The sequence below is a fragment of the Haliotis cracherodii genome, unplaced genomic scaffold, assembly GCF_022045235.1.
Source record: "Haliotis cracherodii isolate W230 unplaced genomic scaffold, xgHalCrac1.p SCAF_1, whole genome shotgun sequence".
NCBI lineage: Eukaryota > Metazoa > Mollusca > Gastropoda > Lepetellida > Haliotidae > Haliotis > Haliotis cracherodii.
Genome location: NW_027266264.1, coordinates 44770237 through 44790557, shown reverse-complemented (window position 1 = coordinate 44790557; position 20321 = coordinate 44770237). Strand labels below are relative to the sequence as shown.

Below are 20321 nucleotides of genomic sequence, written 5' to 3'. Positions count from 1 at the left end.
TTCAAACGTTTAATGATGTCGAATATGCCATGCACGAATACTACCTCGTTTTTGGGGAAAAAAATCGACCCAATACCGAGACCAACAATGAGTCAGTTTTATACACCGTCAGAGGAACAAAAGAACCGCGAGGTCGCATTTGTGATTTTTGGGTTATCTGCTGTATTGATTTTCAGCTATTCACTAGTGTAGCTGTGATTTGCATTTAGACAAATGATATGATAGATGTATAACCATGAATAATTGCAAATTTACACTCATGGGGAAGACGACTCTGTGTAATCGACGCTGTGTTGATATTTACTGCGGTATACACAATTATTACATCAGGCGCGGACACATAAACTATACGTGTTCTGAATGCGGGATAGGGGTCAAAGGTCGTTATTGTTTATGTAAGAAACACGGTGCTGATAGGGTCAGGAACCAGATTATTTATGCTAGGAAGAGAGATTACATCAATGAGAGGAAAAGTTTGGGGAGAATTCGTATTTAGATATATGAAAACAACCAATTAGACATTTGTCTCATTTTGCATATACCACAATGGTTTTTGTCAGAGAGTTAAAAGCTATGGCAAAGCAACGTGGTCTACGTGGATATTCTCGAATGAGAAAAGCTGAATTGATTACCTTACTCTGTTTGGAATACAACAAGCCCCAGACTGTTAGAGAACTCAAAGCTCGAGCGAGAAACAGTGGGCTGAGAGGTTATTCTCGAATGAGAAGAGCTGAATTGATCGCTTTACTAGATAATAATGATGATGATGATAATCAACAACAACAAGAATTAATATTTGTACCCATATCCGCCGGCGTTGGTAAATATCTAAGAGGTTGGAAGATGGATATTAATTCCAACATGGATGTTAACGATATTAAGCCCATCATATCCAGCAAAATTAACGAGGAGTTAGATGATTTACATAGTATAAAATACCAGCTGACGATTAAAATGTTATTGAGTAAAAGTAACACAGACGATAGCGTTGAATATACCGAACCATATTTCCGTAGCAATCAAGAAGTTATAACCGAATCCGATACTATCATTAGAAACATCAATTCTGAGGATACAGGAAACTTTAGAACGCTGGACTAATAGAGGTTCGGGTTGGGGTGTGGATAGAATCGATAGTTTATATTTAGATATAGCAAACTATATGCCCTTCAAAGGTGGATCTTATATAGATTTACCCCTGTATTATAAGAAGAAAAAAGCCATAATTAACGTAAAAAATAAATCAGATGACTGTTTAAGAATGATGATAAGATCTGCATTGTTCCCCGTAGACAACCATCCGGATAGACCTTCTAGCTATCCCCAAAACGATGGACTCAACTTCGATGGTATAGAAGAACATACACCAATATCACAAATTGATAAGGTGGAAAAGCAAAATAATTTAGCTATAAATGTTTTAGGACATTCTAAAGGAATTGTTGTACGCAGGATAAGCTCCGCTCCGGAACATATTCCCAGAATCAATTCATTTTTGATCGAAAAAGATGGTAAATATCATTATACATGGATAAAGAGTTTAAACAGGGTGCTATACAATCAAACAAAACTTAAAGAAAAGAAATAGTTCTGTGAAAGATGCCTACATGGGTACAGCAGACAAGATCTATTAGATTCGCATAAAGAAGACTGTAGAGGTGTTGGACAGACCGCTATCAGGATCGATATGCCTAAAGAGGGAAAAAATATATTAAAATTTGAACATTATTGTAATCAAATGCCAGTACCGTACGTAATTTACACCGACTTCGAAGCGCTTATCAAGCCCATAGAAAATACCAACCAAGATAATAATCAAGTTAGTTTCACGTTCAAAACTCAAGAACATATTCCTTGTGGGTTTGGATATATAGTTGTAAGGTATGATGGGAAAACAAACACTCCAGTGATTTACAGAGGTCCCGATGCAGCGGGAAAGTTCCTAGAATATCTACAAAATGAAGAGAGAATAATCAGGGAAAAATTATCGTGTAAGAAACCCATGCGTATGACGAGGGATGATTGGAGGGCACATAAGAAGTCAACGAGTTGTCACGTTTGTAATAAACCCCTGGATGAGGATTCCGTAAGAGATCATTGCCACGTCACGGGTAATTATCGGGGAGCCGCTCATAACGAGTGTAACTTGAAACTAAAAATGAATTCTCAAACAATACCCATCCCCGTTGTGTTTCATAACCTTAGGGGATACGATTCACATCTCATTATGCAAGCTATCTCAAAGACCGACGGCGGTTTAACGTGCATTCCTAACAATATGGAAAAATACATATCGTTCTCGTTGACTAAACCTATACATTATAGGGACAAGGATGGGAAATCTAGAATAAAGCAAAGTAATGGGCTTAGATTCATAGACTCCGTACAGTTTCTGTTATCTTCCCTGGACAATTTAGCTAATGCGAACAATCCCGATGACTTCGCGATAACAAATCAATATACCGATAAGATAACTCGTCATTTGTTGCTGAGAAAAGGTGTATATCCTTACGAATATATGGATGATTGGTCTAGATTCGAAGAAACTGAATTACCACCCCTCGAATCATTCTATAGTAACTTAACAGAATCTAAAATAACAGATGCCGATTATGAACACGCTCTGACGGTGTGGGATAAATTATGTTGTAAGAATTTAGGCGATTATCACGATCTGTACTTAAAAACCGATGTACTGTTACTCGCCGATATATTCGAAATATTTAGAAAGACGTGTTTAAAACAATACGGCTTGGACCCGGCATGGTACTATTCCAGTCCCGGACTATCGTGGGATGCATTGTTGAAGAAGACCGGCGTAGAACTAAAACTACTCACAGATTACGATATGCACTTGTTTATTGAGAAAGGATTAAGAGGTGGTATATCGATGGCAGCGAAAAGGTATTCTAAGGCTAATAATAAATTAGTGGAAGGATACGATCCGAATAAACATGACACGCATATATCATATCTCGACGCCAACAATTTGTATGGATGGGCAATGAGTCAACCTTTACCCACGGGTGGTTTTGAGTGGGTCGATGATGTTGATATCCATAATATCGATGCGAATAAAGGGTACATACTAGAAGTTGACTTGGAATATCCAAGTTCGTTACATAAAGACCATAACAGTTATCCGCTAGCTCCCGAAAGATTAATGGTTAATAAAGATTGGATGTCGGAATATCAACGCTCCTTGATGGGTCATACTAGGTTAGCTAACGTAGAAAAACTTGTACCAAATTTGATGGATAAGACAAAATATATAGTTCACTACAGAAATCTCCAGTTATATCTATCGTTAGGTATGAAACTAAAGAAAATACACAGAGTTCTAAAGTTGGATCAAAGCCCTTGGATGGAGCCCTATATAAGGCTGAACACAGATTTAAGAAAGATAGCTACCAGCGATTTGGAAAAGAATCTATATAAGCTCATGAATAACTCTGTGTTTGGTAAAACTATGGAGAATCTAAGGAAGCGTGTTGATGTTAAATTAGTCAGATCTAATGAGGAAGAAAGACTCAGGAAACTTATAGCCAGCCCAGCTTTTAACAGAAGCAAGATATTCGATAACGACTTAGCCGTGTTGCATATGCAGAAGAGTAATATAAAATTCAACAGACCGGTGTACGTCGGTATGAGTATTCTCGACTTGTCAAAACACTTAATGTATGACTTTTATTACAACGAACTTAAGAAGCAATACGGCGATAGATGCGAGGTGTTATATACCGACACAGATTCTTTGTTGATGGAAATACAAACCGAGGATGTGTATAAAGATATGGCAGAAAAAATAGATATGTACGACACGAGCGATTACCCTAAAGATAATCCACTGCACAGCCTAGTAAATAAAAAGGTATTAGGTAAGATGAAGGATGAATGTGCTGGGACCCCTATAGCGGAGTATGTAGGATTAAGACCTAAGATGTATTCTATAAAGAAGTCCGATAATGGAGAGATAAGAAAAGCCAAGGGTGTTAAGAAGTATGTTGTAAAAAAGCATATCAAACACAAACAGTATAAAGAAGCATTTTTCAATGGTAGAACGTTCAAACACGAGATGAACTCTTTAAGAAGTTACAATCATAGGATATATGGATTAAGAATGAACAAGACATCATTATCCCCCTTAGATACAAAGAGATGGATTGATAATGATGGTGTAACTACCTATGCTTATGGTGGTAATACCGTACCGTCAGGAACTATGAACAACACTTCTCGTACAAATGCCCTGCCCGGTCCATCTTGAAGATAATAAAGAATAGGCTCTCCTTCTTTCGTAACCAATCGACTAATGTTATACGTCTTAAGGGACCATATGGGATCGGTTGCGCGACGTAGGCCTCCCTCGAGTTCACGGGGCTGGTATAAATATCTTACCCTTACTCTATCCGGAAGTTTTCGTTCTTTGCCTCTTCTCGGTGCTGAAGATTCGGAAGTCACGGATTTCATTTTAATCGCATCGGATGGTTTCTTCCCTATTAATCTTGTTACTTCATTATTCAGCGCTGATAATCGTGTCACCCATTCGGTTGATCTCAATCGCTCGGATTTCATTTCGATCCCATACTGATAGCCAAACAAACGTTCCGCTAATGTCCTGTTAAATCTTTCGACGATAGCTTGACTGCGGTGGGCCTCTCTTTCACCATGGACGATTTTGACATCGTGCTTTGTTAACAATTTTGTTACCGATCCCATAAACTCGCGACCATGATCTATTTGAAATAGCTTAGGCCATTTTAGCGGTCCACGTTTATATATGCGGCTCAGTGCATTAGCTACTTCTGTTGAATCTTTCGAGGTTAATGGCTCAGCCTCTTTGTATCGACTAGCCACATCCACTACTGTTAAAGCGTATTTATACGCTTTGCGTTTTACCTTATCGTGAGGAAGAAACAAGAGGTCAGTCTGATGAACTTAATTCGTTGTAAAAATATCAAACTTCTTCCTCGGTATATAACGCGGTGCCAGTAAATATATTTGCCACAACGCTTGTTTCTTTAACCAATCCTTGGCCACATCTTTAGATACCTTAGCCGCCGTGGCTAATTTTTTTATTGCTCCTATACCTTTCCAATATCCTCGTGGGCTATAGTAAATTTTATTCATTATTAACTCTTTCATCACTGGCTGCCCCAGAGTTATGTCCCTTGAAACCCTGCAGTCCCTGACACTGACAAGGCCTGTACACTGGCCTCCCTGGCAGTATTATTGGAAAATCACACCATCATTTTTGATGCACTTTTTCTACCAGAAACTTGCTTTTAATATACATTGATCATATACCATTGTAAAGAGGATTAAGTATACTTTAATATTCTTTGTTGTTATTGTCTCTAACCTTTGTCATTATCTAATTACAGGTGTTTACAAGTGAAATAAAACTTGAAAACACTGAAAAAATGAAAACAGACAATGAATTTTGGCTCAAATTGTATTAAAAATCACAAAACTAAATCACAGATACAAGGTAAACATAACACAGTGGTCTTGTCATCTTGGACGGCACAGGTAATCGCAGGTGTTACAGGTAAATTCTCTTCATGCACATCTGTAAACAAATAAACAAGTTTACAACTCTTGGTACTGACTTTGTTTTCTATACTGATGTCACATATTACTTATGATACACCTACAGCCTCTTAGGTAAACTCGTTAACACAGGTAAACTTGTTAACGCAGGTAAACTCGTTAACACAGGTAAAAACAAATATTTGATTTATTTTGTTCTTTTTCAGGATTTGAAACAAAAATTAAGTATTTAAGTTTTTAAAAAGTAATTTATCACATTACATGAACATTGAACCACAGCTACTATAAGAATGACATCACAGGGAAGATATCACAGATTGATCTGAAGAGGGAAAGATTGTAAAAGGACAGAAAGATCGTAAATTCAAGTTCTGCAAATATAAAAGTTGTGATAACATATTTACAATACACTGCTATTTACAACTGCATAATAAATTAAATCAGTACTTTATTAAATCAATTAATAAATAAATAATTTATACAGTTACTAAAATTTAAATTAAGATGTAAAAAAACAAGAGAACAAACATGATTATAGAAATAAATTTTATTCAAATTGAGCGAAATATAAGGACATACGACAAACCGGCAAACTACAATTCGGATTGCGATCAGAAAAATAAATTTAAAAAAAAAGAAACAAATACGTCATGCCACTCACCTTTGTTGTTGTTGTGATCGCTCGTTCACGTGTAGGCTGCATTCTCATTCGTCGCACTGATAATCTGTTCAAACACAGAATCATTGTAAAACAGTTGGAAAAAATCAATAGCATGACTCTTCACTCACCGTACGTGTCAATATATACATATTCTTGAGTCCGGTCGCCTCTTCAAAATCCCTCATGTCTCCACTGTTGTGGTCCCTCTGCCACTCCCATTCTTGAAAGTTGGCGCGGGGGACACCTCGTCGAAACCGTCAAAATCTTCACCAAAATATTCGCGAAATTCCCTCTCCCCTTCGCTTAAATTATTCAATTCAAACACATTATTATTCCCGATAGAGTCGTTGTTAATCATCTGATCGCTATCCGAATCGTAGTTGGCCGCCATTACGCTTGATTTACGATTCAAGCGAGAAAAATACCTGTCGCGAAAACAGGTGACATACGCGATTTTCGCGCCAAAAAGACGGGGAAATTCCATAGAATGACGTGTCAATCACGTGTAGATCTCGTTTCCATATTTAGAACGAGATTACACACGAGAAAGGAAGTAGAAAGAGCGATTTTGTAAACACGCTCGCGCCGCCCGATTTATCGGGCAGCCGGGTGTGGGGCTTGGACAGTTCTCGCCCGATTTTTCGGGCAGCCGGGTTCTGGGACACGGTTTATGCTGCCCGATAAATCGGGCAGTCGGGGCGAAAGGGTTAATTAATATTGATATTTCGTTAAATACAAATCCGGCTCCAGTGGAAGTGGTCCAGAACCCCCATTACCTATAAAAAAATTATATCATTGGCTCCAAGTATTGGTGAGCTAGAGCCAATTTAGCTGAATCTTATGACTATCGTTGAATCGCATAATCATTTTGGCATAAAAAATTCCACCTGTAGTGTTGGTATAGGTATATGAATCTGGCTCCAGTGGAAGTGGTCCAGAACCCCCATTACCTATACTACTCAATGGCAGTACATGTTCCTACAACTTTCAATGGCACTTTATTATATGAAAGCAGTGGTCAGTGTCAAATATCAAAACAGTGTTGATAGCAAATTTCAGTGATAATGATATTCACTTATCCTCAAAAGTGGTCAAGCTTCTGAGGTAGGCCCAGGCTGGGAGTCTCTAAGTGATCTCCACACGAAAGATGGATTTGATGAAATGTCAGATGACAAGTGAGATGAAATGTGACCTGACGGGCATGTGCCCGCTCCACTTATATAGTGTAACCAGCTTCCAGCACTTTCCACACAGTGCCAGACCAGTCCAGTGTCACTTGAACATCACAGAATATTCCACATGTTTGTATAACTCTTGACATCCATTAATGCTATTCCGAAAGTTTACAAATAATTTGAGCATCTAAGTAAAATAACTTCCTCACCACTGCTTACATTAAATAGTACTATATTCCTGATTACTAATCATTGTCCAAATACAATGCAATGAACTTCTACTGAATCTCAACAATAACGATGTAATACAGTAACGTTTGCATTTACGTTATCCCATATACGAAAATACTGGGATGCAAAAAAACAACTACAGTGGTCCCTCGCTACAACGCTACCAATGGGGTCCAATTAATTGGTGCGCGTTATAGACGATGAGCCGTTTAACCGAGGCGGAGGCGGGGAAGCGCGCTCGGCCAATCTCACGATCTTCGCCTTGTCTCGCACATTGTAATGATACATGTTGTTTACGGTTCATAGTGTAAAAAATATATCCATTATGTTTTTCGCCGTTTGTTATTATTTACAAGCCTTAACTGTCACATTCAATGTGAAAATACTCTACTAACATGAAAATATCGATCGATAATGGTAGTAACAGACGCTATGAGTGAAGAGCCAAACACAATTCATTACGCAAGTACAGAGTGTTTCAGTGGCACTGATTGGTCATGTTGCTTAAAATACGGAAAACGAGAGTTTTGACCAGCACTAGAATTTATTACATGTGCGCATTCATACAAATATAGATACACATTCAAGCCAAGATTAATTGGTTTGATACTGTTACTTGATCGAATCAAAAGAAATGACCGCCGTGTTGTGACAGCAACATGTGAGTTGACAGTGTCGCCTCAAATTGGATTGCCCACTAATTAAGAATATGAACTTTGCTTGTGGTTCTCTTTTATTGCATGCATGCATGCGCTTCTAAGATCAAAGGATGTATAGTGTGAAAAGTTAACTAGCAGAACAATTGTATTTCCGGGACTTGCCGCGGATGTTTTCAAACAGATTATTAGAACTCCATTCAGCGATAAACGGTTGATTATGCAATGAGAAGCGTTATGTGCAAATGAACAACGAACAACAATACAATCATGTCTGTATAAAAAGTGTACATAAATTTTGGGAGCCATGCGTTACCGCTCCTAGTAACCGAGGTAGCGCTTTATCGAAGAGCACAATAGCGAGGGATCACTGTACATGCATCCCCAAGATGCATTAGAAATTCTATTTTGATTTAAATAAATCAATTTACTTCACGCATTACACTGTTTTGTTTCATTTTTCTTTCACTTCCAAAAAAGCTGAGTGACAAGCGTGTATCTGATCACGTGTCTTCTATGTCTTGTCTGAAATGTCATCACTGATCGATCTCAAACCTTGAAACATTAGTTTGTCAATTTCACTTTAGGAAATGCTAGCAGATGCCAAAAGTTCAAGCAGGAAGAGACCCGTGAAGATCTGGGGTAGAATAGGTGTTCAGCAACCCATGTTTGCCGTAAAAGGTGACTTTGCTTGTTGTAAGAGGCAACTAACAGGATCGGGTGGTCAGGCGGGCTGACTTGGTTGAAGTATGTCATCAATCTTAATTGTGTGGAACGATGCTCATGATATTAATCACTGGATTGTGTGGTCCAGACTTGATTATTTACAGACCGTCGTCATATAGCTGGAATATTGCTGAATGCGGCATAAAATACAGTTTATACATAATTTTAACACACAAGACATATATGTAATAATAAGTAATCTCAAAGTGTTATAATGCCCCCAAACCACCTCGGGCACTGCATGCCTTCAGCTGACAAGGCTGGCTATAAAACTGTCTAGGGAAAAGACCTGGACAGTTTAGACTTGGCCCTATGTACCTGATTCATGTCAGATATATTGTCTGTGAAATGTTTTGGACCAGCAGTTGTTTATGCCAAACATCCAAGTGTGATACCAGAGACAAAGGACTAAGTTTTTCTGAATTAGAAAACATTAGATGACGTTGTCAAAAGATATTGGTGAGGTCAGCTGTTGTCTAATGTGCTGAAGTCTGTCTGGTTTCTCATACATATTTCTCATAGGAAGGTTTTGGGGATTCGGGAAATGGTGTGGATGGGACTACTTTTTTGTGTGCAACAAACCCCTCATCATCTGGTTAAGTTTCAGTCCCTTGAGTTTCACTCCAACAACTCTCTTACAGGCCCACTAGTCACTCTGACAACTCTCTTACAGGCCCACTAGTCACTCTGACAACTCTCTCATGAGCCCACTTGTCACTCTGACAACTCTCTCATGAGCCCACTAGTCACTCTGACAACTCTCTTACAGGCCCACTAGTCACTCTGACAACTCTCTTACAGGCCCACTAGTCACTCTGACAACTCTCTTACAGGCCCACTAGTCACTCTGACAACTCTCTCATGAGCCCACTTGTCACTCTGACAACTCTCTCATGAGCCCACTAGTCACTCTGACAACTCTCTCATGAGCCCACTTGTCACTCTGACAACTCCCTTACAGGCCCACTAGTCACTCTGACAACTCTCTTACAGGCCCACGAGTCACTCTGACAACTCTCTCATGAGCCCACTAGTCACTCTGACAACTCTTTCATAAGCCCACTAGTCACTCTGACAACTCTCTCATGAGCCCACTAGTCACTCTGACAACTCTCTCATGAGCCCACTTGTCACTCTGACAACTCTCTCATGAGCCCACTAGTCACTCTGACAACTCTCTCATGAGCCCACTTGTCACTCTGACAACTCCCTTACAGGCCCACTAGTCACTCTGACAACTCTCTTACAGGCCCACGAGTCACTCTGACAACTCTCTCATGAGCCCACTAGTCACTCTGACAACTCTTTCATAAGCCCACTAGTCACTCTGACAACTCTCTCATGAGCCCACTAGTCACTCTGACAACTCTCTCATGAGCCCACTTGTCACTCTGACAACTCTCTCATGAGCCCACTAGTCACTCTGACAACTCTCTTACAGGCCCACTAGTCACTCTGACAACTCTCTCATGAGCCCACTAGTCACTCAGACAACTCTCTCATGAGCCAACTAGTCACTCTGACAACTCTCTTACATGCTCATTAGTCACTCTGACAACTCTCTTACAGGCCCACTAGTCACTCAGACAACTCTCTCATGAGCCCACTAGTCACTCTGACAACTCTCTTACAGGCCCACTAGTCACTCTGACCACTCTTACACGAGCCCACTAGTCACTCTGACAACTCTCTCATGAGCCAACTAGTCACGCTGACAACTCTCTTACATGCCCACTAGTCACTCTGAAAACTCTCTCACGGGCCCACTATTTACTCTGATAACCCTTTCATGAGCCCACTAGTCACTCTGATAACTGTCACACGAGCCCACTAGTCACTCTGACAACTCTCTTACAGGCCCACTAGTCACTCTGACAACTCTCTCACAGGCCCACTAGTCACTCTGACAACTCTCTCACAGGCCCACTAGTCACTCTGACAACTCTCTCACAGGCCCACTTGTCACTCTGATAACTGTCACATGAGCCCACTAGTCACTCTGACAACTCTCTCCCAGGCCCACTAGTTACTCTAAAACCTCTCTCACAGGCCGATTAGTCACTCTGATAACTGTCACAAGAGCCCACTAGTCACTCTGACAACTCTCTCACAGGCCCACTAGTCACTCTGACAACTCTCTCACAGGCCCACTAGTCACTCTGATAACTGTCACACGAGCCCACTAGTCACTCTGACAACTCTCTCCCAGGCCCACTAGTTACTCTAAAAACTCTCTCACAGGCCGATTAGTCACTCTGATAACTGTCACAAGAGCCCACTAGTCACTCTGACAACTCTCTCACAGGCCCACTAGTCACTCTGACAACTCTCTCACAGGCCCACTAGTCACTCTGACAACTCTCTCACAGGCCCACTAGTCACTCTGACAACTCTCTCACAGGCCCACTAGTCACTCTGATAACTGTCACACGAGCCCACTAGTCTCTCTGACAACTCTCTTACAGGCCCACTAGTCACTCTGATAACTGTCACACAAGCCCACTAGTCACTCTGAAAACTCTCTCCCAGGCCCACTAGTCACTCTGAAAACTCTCTCACAGGCCCACTAGTCACTCTGACAACTCTCTCACAGGCCCACTAGTCACTCTGACAACTCTCTCACATGCCCACTAGTCACTCTGAAAACTCTCTCACAGGCCCACTAGTCACTCTGATAACTGTCACACGAGCCCACTAGTCACTCTGACAACTCTCTTACAGGCCCACTAGTCACTCTGACAACTCTCTTACAGGCCCACTAGTCACTCTGACAACTCTCTTACAGGCCCACTAGTCACTCTGATAACTGTCACACGAGCCCACTAGTCACTCTGACAACTCTCTTACAGGCCCACTAGTTACTCTAAAACCTCTCTCCCAGGCCCACTAGTTACTCTGAAAACTCTCTCACAGGCCCACTAGTCACTCTGGCAACTCTCTTACAGGCCCACTAGTCACTCTGACAACTCTCTTACATGCCCACTAGTTACTCTGAAAACTCTCTCACAGGCCCACTAGTCACTCTGACAACTCTCTCACAGGCCCACTAGTCACTCTGACAACTCTCTTACATGCCCACTAGTCACTCTGAAAACTCTCTCACAGGCCCACTAGTCACTCTGATAACTGTCACACGAGCCCACTAGTCACTCTGACAACTCTCTTACAGGCCCACTAGTCACTCTGACAACTCTCTTACAGGCCCACTAGTCACTCTGACAACTCTCTTACAGGCCCACTAGTCACTCTGACAACTCTCTTACAGGCCCACTAGTCACTCTGACAACTCTCTTACAGGCCCACTAGTCACACAGATGTATCTGTTTCAGCATGACAATCGTGGTGACAATACATTCTACCGACGGGGAAGAGGGAGGGGGCGATATCTTGGTGTCCGTTCCAGAGGCTCAAGTAGAGGGTTTTTCCAAAGAAGTACTTATCAGCAAACTTCATATCAGCCTCCGTATAGTAAAAATAAACAATTCTCTGTTGGACTGAGACACCGTGGCAAGCAAGGATACAGTCATGTTGAGGATTCTCACTCCTTGGGGCATAAGACAAGGGACAGAGATTCCCGCTCTGGTAAGTAGATAGAAAATCATGTTCAAATAATTATGCAATGACAATGTAAAACCCATTAAACTGTTAAATAGTTGTAATGAGGCATTTTTTATGTTGAGATCCTTGGAAATGAAAAATCTATGGAAACAGCCTAGACGTGTAACATATCTGTTAACAAGGTGCTGTTGCAATGTTCATTGATCAGGTTGGTTTCATTTTCCTTACAAAGATTGTGTCAAGAGATCTGTGATAAAAAAAATTAAAAATTTCAAGAAAATATAATTTAAGAATAATTTTATTCTATCAACCAATGACATGCTAAATTGTCACATGAGGTTACAGAGCCATGAGTCTGTCAGAGCAAATCGCATTTTTATTATGATAAATATCATGGAACCTGTTCGTTCTCAAGACACTGTTTATTCGGAAATTGTGCATGATAAGTGAATACAATGCACTATGATTCCATTCTCAAAATTGGGGGACTCTGAGATAAGCGACAATTGCCATAGGAGCATATGGTTGGATAAATCAGAAATGAAAAGCAAATTCATGTGTGCTTGCAGGTTGATGTCTGAATATAACTAATGGATGAATTCACATTGTCAGCTGCAGCAGCGCGTTTTAATGAAGAATACTGTCTTGGCATCAATATCTTCTCCTCAGTGTTCAGTAAATATACTGTTTGAAAATGTTTAAAGGATGATCATACATTCTAGACAATTAAAAAGGTCAGCTGTGATAATAGGTTAAATATATCCATGGATGTTGTTCCAGTCACCCAAATGACCCTTATTGAAGGTGCAGATCCTGACGTGTTTTAAGTGGCAGTCACTGTGACCCACAAAGGGCACAAATGAATATGCAGGCAAAACACAGGGTAAAAGTATTACTGCAGTGTTTTAAATATAAATAAATATTATGTGTTTGAATTGTTGATTGATGGTTTAATGTCCTTTGGGGGGCATGGGTGGCCCAGTCGTCTAAGGTGCCGCAATTCGCTGTGCACAGTTGCATCCCTTGGCATGCCAGAAACCTATGATTGTGGGTTCGAATCGCGGTTCGCCCCGATTATGTTTCTAGGTTTGTCAGCACCATACCCGTGCTCGTGGGTTTGTTAAAAGCGACGTTAGACCCAACTCACTCACTAATGTTCTTTGAAGTTTCTGCATATCATTAAAACAGTGCAGGAATTGCTTGGGCTTTGTATGGATTTGTCCTTCTGAAGTGCAGTCACTTCAGCTGGGTGCTTGTATGTGCATTTATTCAAGAGGCATTGTGAATAGTCAATAACAAGGCAGTAACAGGAGTCAAAGTTTTGGTTCAGTTCAACAGGACTAGTAAAATTCATATTCCTCAGCCTCTTGGATCAATTTTCCAAAAACATCCTGTAATTGAAGGTTTTCAATAGTACGAATCTGCTATTTGTCTCCATGGTTACATCAGTGTGTAGTGCAGCTATTTCCAATATATTAACATGCATAGGTTGAACAACAACAACTACTATGTCAAAGTATGGCATTCATGATATATGTATCCATTCTCTAACAACTAAGGTTTACTTCAAGGCATCAATAGTGGTAATTTCATCATGGTTGCTGTTAGTAACTGAGGTGAGATTTACCGACCAGTTCACACACAAATTTGCTAAAATTAATTTAAACAATTTCGAATAAATTTTGAATGAAATTAATGAAATAGATTACAAACATAAGCCAGATACAAAATGACAACATTTTAGGACCAGATAGTGTAATTACATTAATAACTTGCTTACGTCAGTACACATTTGTTCACATGCTAGTGGTAATGACTTTGCTTTGGGAAAAATGTCAAAAGTTATTGTCTGCACCTAGGAAAATATGTGTGCACTATACACAAGAAATTTGGTACTATCTGAATCTCAAGCTGGCTTTAGATCCATCTGTACTACAGTATAAGTGATAATATTTTCCCATGACAGTCTATAAATACTTATCTGTATGTTGATTGGTTTCCTAAGCTGTTGACTGTGTTACTCATGTCTAGAAGTGGGCTACACACAGGAGTCAAGGCTACATTGTGTCAGTGTATTCTAAACAGTCTGCGTGTGTGAAATCAGATCCTGGTTTATGTCCATCCATTACCATTACTCGATACCTCATTGTATATCTGTAGTCATTTTATATTTTTCAATAGCAAATACATTTCCCCGCCGAATATATATATTTAAAACAATTGTTAATCACCTACCTATCATTAAATTTTACCAAAAACATGGAGAAAAATGCCAAATCAGGAATATTGTATTTGGCATGTGCTATTTGCCATCTACTCAGACACTGAATAAACAACTGAACAAAAAACTATAGTGTTATTTTCTATTATTGTTTATCATGTCTATTTATTGGTTTCAGGTCTTGACCATAGATTCGACAAAAGGGGCTCAAGTGACCACGGAGAATGGAAACATGATATGTATGATAAATTAGAGGAGGAAGACAACAGACCAACTAGTACCACATGACAAACTGCTTTCAGTCTCAAGATCCATTGTGCTTGAAGATGGATCCTAGCATTCACCAAGAAGCAACAATCAATGAATTTTATTTCATCAGTCATATGGTCTTAGATTTTGATTTTTCCAAGGTCAAGTTTTATGACAGAGGTACATAATTGGGAATGTAATGTACCTGTTTGTATAACACTTTCCATTGAAAAACAACATGTTTGCCAACAATGATCCCAACAGCCAAACCAACCTCTTTTTAAAACTGTTTTTGTGCCATTTAGAACCATTTTGTTTTGACTTTCTCAATAGGGTAGCAAGTTTCTGCTGATTGGATGAGCACAAAGCGATGGAGCATTAATGGAAATCCACATACCAAACTGAATATCAGGCAGCTGTTTTTACATATTTTGCAGCGCCAGTGCTTGGATGTCTTAGGGGAATATCATGTCATGTATGTCTCCATTATAACCCAGAAATATATTTCAAGGGTCAAGGTCATCTTCAAGGCCATTGTGTTTACTCCAGGAAGATTTCCTGTAGGTTAATTAAACTTACTTTGTCTTCATTAAGGCTGGGCTGAGATCGTAAAAAGTCAAGAGCAACCTACTTATAAGGGTTTGTCACAGTGAAGGTCATTCGTAAAATATGTTTGCCATTTTCTATAGATATTTTTAAAGTCTTATGCTCATAGTTCTTATGTAATTTGAATATATACTCTTCAAAAATAGAAACGCAAAGCCAGATTTGTGTGAGGTAGGAAAAGACGTTAATACGAGGGACCATACAAGGTATTGAGCCAAAATGTTGTGGAGAGAACACTTGGTGATTGTAGTCATCTCAGTTATTGGTACATAGGAAAAGTCCAAGGTGAAGGTCAGCTACCATCAATAATGTCCCCCCGTGTATGTTCCCTGTTGGAATCGATAGTGGCCTGACATCACCTGCCCATAGAAGAGACGAGTATGCGAATCACATCCTGGGGAATGGTAGCACACTAGGCCTGCAACACAAAAGCCAACTGCTGCAACGTCTGGGGTTGTTGTTCACATCGGCGTAGTCGTCTATCCAATTCAACTCACATGTGCTCTATCGGGTTCGAATCCGGGGATCAGGAGGGCAGGGCAGAACATCAATGTTGTTGTTGCGTGGACAAGCTCTTGTGATCCGTGCTGTATGCGGCTGAGTGTTGTCCTGCTGGAATACACCATTGCCATTGAATGCAGGTAGGAGGATGTGTAGTGGAAGAATTTCGTTGATGTATCTTTGAGCTGTAAGATTGCCCTAGATATGGACCAAACCTGTCCTGTCATGATGAGAGATAGCCGCCCACATCATAACGCTACCCCCACCAAACCTGTCCACTTCTTGTACACAGTTTCCGGCGTAATGATCTCCCCGACTGTAGGCCCGTGCTCTTCCATTCCCTCGACGAGGGAGAAATCTTGATTCGTCGCTGAACCAGATATCTCTGCATTGCAGTTGAGGCCATACCCTGTGTTAACGACACAAATGCAGTCGTTGTTGACAATGTTGTGGATTCAGTATGACGCGTCGAACAGGACATCTTGCTCATAGACCTGCTGCTCTAAAATGGTTTCGTACGTCCTGGTCAGAGATTCTACGCATTGCGGGTATTTGGGATGTGGTTGAGGTGGCTGTGGTCGTCCTTTCACATGGGTGGCGTTGTTGGATGTGGGTGGTTACTCTTGGTCGTCCTGACCTTGGCCGATCACATGTTGACCCATGCTGTTGAAACCAATCTCATAGCCTTGTGATTGTGCTAGGTGCTACATGTACATTGAAAACCCTGGCTACAGCTGATCGGGATTTCCCTGCAGCCTATGATGTTGTTTCTTTGCACTTCTGTTAGTCTTGGCATGTTATTTTGTTCAATTGTTGCAGATGCCAGGCAATCAAAAACCCTGCACTTTAATACAGTTCATAGTGCATGCAGTTCCATGGCCCTTTTGTTAATGCACTGGGTGCATTTTTCCGAATCATACATGTTTCCCGACTAATGGTTTACATGTCCTTGTTGTGATCATTTTGATGCGGAGAAATTTGTCACTGACAGTAAAACACAGTTAAACTCTTCATTTTGCACCTCTTGGTCCGCTAATTTTGCTTTTATGGCCAAAAATATCTGTATTGCTTTTCTTTTTTTGAAGAGTGTATATCAGTCAAAGGTCCAGGTCATCCTCTAAGTCTAGTCCAGAAAAAAAGTTTAAACACAGCCAAATTCAAGAAGGATTTACTGTAGGTCAATGAAACCTGTTACATTTCTTCCTCAAGATCACAAAAGATTGACCTATGCATAAGGTGAAGGTCATTCATAAATGTTTTCTTTGTATGCATGTAATTGTTATATTATTTAAATGCAATACAAGTCAAACACCTATTTTCAATTAGTTGCATATGCCATATTGCCATTGTTATACTGAATTACACCCATTTACTTCATATTTGGTATTTATGTTGGATAGCCCTTGCGAATGTTCTTGAAATGCTAGCAACTGATATTGAAGGTCATTTGTCTACAGTTTTCAGCAACCTTGATTGAAAGTCAAGGCCTCTTGAATGGTCATTTTTAAGGTATTTCTGCTTCTTTGTGAAGTGGACCATCCGGTGTGCTTGAATGACATGTTGTAAGAGCTTATACTCATGTTTTTACACGTAGAAGTAAGAAATCATAACATTAGCTGTAATTGTGAGTCAAGGTAATTAAACCGGAAGATTATATAAGAATTTATTAACATATCTAGAGGCATACAACTGTTTCTGTTTTAGAGTTGTTTTGCATTAGACATGTACTTTCCCAGAAGTGATGAACTGATCCAGAAACACTCATGTCAGGGTAGCTAAAGGCACAAGACTACGTTATACAGCTTTTGACAGCATTGGGGATCAAAGATGAATATACATAAAATTGTCGAGTTTAGTTGTCATGATGCATGTTTCTGTTGGGAAAGTTATGCGGCATTCAGGGAAGAGTGGGGAAGGTGTGCCTGTTTTCTCATGTAACTAGTTTAGATGATAATAAAATTAATAGCAAAACATAAAAGGGTCTTTACTGTTCTCTGCAATACCAACGCATCTAAACTAAAATCACAGCAACAAAGACTGCTGCATGTATGTTGTGTCTCGTCCTTCCATCTATCATAAACTTTTACATTTTCAATATGTTCTTGGCTTAAACTTCCCCGCCATTATCTAAAATGTGCTCAAGGAATTCGGGTCCAATCTTCAACATGGAAACCACACTGAAAATCACACTTTTGCACATTACCCGGACATTTTTACATTGATTTTCAATTTTATGTGCAGCTACAATGTAGTATGTGGAATAACCTGTTATAAATCTTTTATAATAGTTCGATTTTTTGATCCAGCTACGATCGTTGACCTTCACATATCCCAGTTTTTAGCTCTCCTGACTGAAAGTGAAAATGATCTTATGTCAAGGCCTGTTTGACCGGCATGGTTTGTAACCATGCTCAGAAACCACAAGACCAATAACCAATGTAACTTTGTATGCTTGTTCCAACCAATTCCAACAGCCCATTTTGTTCAAGAGGAGTATTTTTTATCTCCCAGGAATGTAATACAGGGTGATAAAGTAATCAGCCTGACTGTCTGTCCGTAATACCTTTTTGTCCAGACCATTTCTCAAAAACTAATACATATTCTTTCATGAAACCATGAGAAAGACCAGGATGTTGACTGGTGCCTTTTTTTCCCGTTTCCACAGCAACAAGTTTGACTTTGACTCTGGTCAGACCACAAGAGTGTCTGGATAGCTATTCACCAGTGAAGGTAACCAAAGTAACACAAGGGAAATGTTTAATGTACCGGTAAACATGTATATCTATATATATTTTTAAGCTGCAATATATAAGAATTCACTAGCTTAATGTGAAAGGTGAGCTTCAGTAACAATTGATAACAACAGTTGGTAATGCAAAAGAGTACAGCATTAGACACATACCAGTTGTGTGACATCCACTAACTCATATCTCTGCAAAAATGTCCTGACATACAAGTACAAAGTTCAGAATTCCAGTAACTCCTATTGTATATGGACAGGCAGATTATATAGGCATACTCTCATCAAGCTGGACAGATCCCTCTTGCAGGGCTTGCTGTAATGGTCAGATGATTTTGCTCTTTTGAATTTGTGGGGACCAGGAGGATTTGTCTTCTTCAGATGACTCTTGTTGAAACCATGTAATGCTTTGATATGTCGGGGATATAGTTTTGGCACACTGACATGTCATGTTAGGGGTCAAGGTCATCCTCAAGGTCATTGGCTAAAAAGTCTTTATTTTCAACCTAAATGAAGAAGCATTTACTGTAGGTCATTTAAACTTGGTACATGTCATCATTAAGGTACATTTAATGTCCAGATCACAGTAAAGGTCTTTCCTTAAGCATGTTTGCCATGTTCACTACTGTGATTTTTTTGTGCAGCTGTTTAGTGGTAATATAAGTTGAATACTTCCATACTTCCATACCACAATTTTAGGATATATGTGATTGATGCCTATGACCTCCTTTCTATGTGACATGTTATTTTTAGCTCAAATAACAGAAACTCAAGTGAACATAACCTGTTTGTCTTGTTTCTAAGGAGATGAGCTGTGGGATAAATAGCATTTTGAGAAAATTAAGAAATAGGGTCCAAGGTCATACTAGGGTTAATACTTAAAATATTGTGTAAAAAGGCATTATTATGTGTTGAAACCTACCAGTAACTTCATACTTACCAAATTTCATTAGATTTTGAAAAATATTGCACTCTAATGACCATTTTTATCCCCCCGGCATATAATGCTGGGGGATATAGTGATCAGCCAGTCTGTCTGTCCGTCCGTCTGTACGTACGTAATCATTTCCTTTTCCGGGGCAGAATTCGAAAACCATTCAATGTATTTGATCAAAACTTGGCAAAGCTATCAGGCACATCCTGAAGTGGTGCCTTTTGATATTTTGGGATTTTTCTAATTTTTATTTTTTAAATTTTTATGGAATGAAGTTGGACATAGACTCAATTGGGGATGGGGTTGGTTTCCGGGGCAGAATTCGAAAACCATTTAGTGTATTTGATCGAAACTTGGCATACTGAAGTGGTCCCTTTTGATGTTTTTTTTTTATGAATTTTTATTTTTTACAATTTTTATGGCCAGAATTCGAAAATCATTCAAGAACATTCAACTGTTGACACATTATATACAGAATTGCACATTTACTAGTGGTTACTTTACAGACAG

At 39.7% G+C, this 20321-nt stretch overlaps 1 protein-coding gene across 1 annotated transcript in view; it reads left to right on the top strand.

Moving 5' to 3' along the window:
• The window catches only part of LOC139478216 (pre-mRNA-splicing factor 38B-like), a 106725-nt gene extending 87115 nt beyond the window's left edge, over positions 1 to 19610 (top strand). Inside the window, exons 9-10 of the mRNA XM_071260607.1 lie at positions 12332 to 12584; positions 14960 to 19610. Of these exons, the coding sequence (XP_071116708.1) occupies positions 12332 to 12584; positions 14960 to 15069 (363 nt within the window). The 3' untranslated portion in view covers positions 15070 to 19610. The remainder of the gene's footprint in view (positions 1 to 12331; positions 12585 to 14959) is intronic.
• Positions 19611 to 20321: the final 711 nt, after the last annotated feature.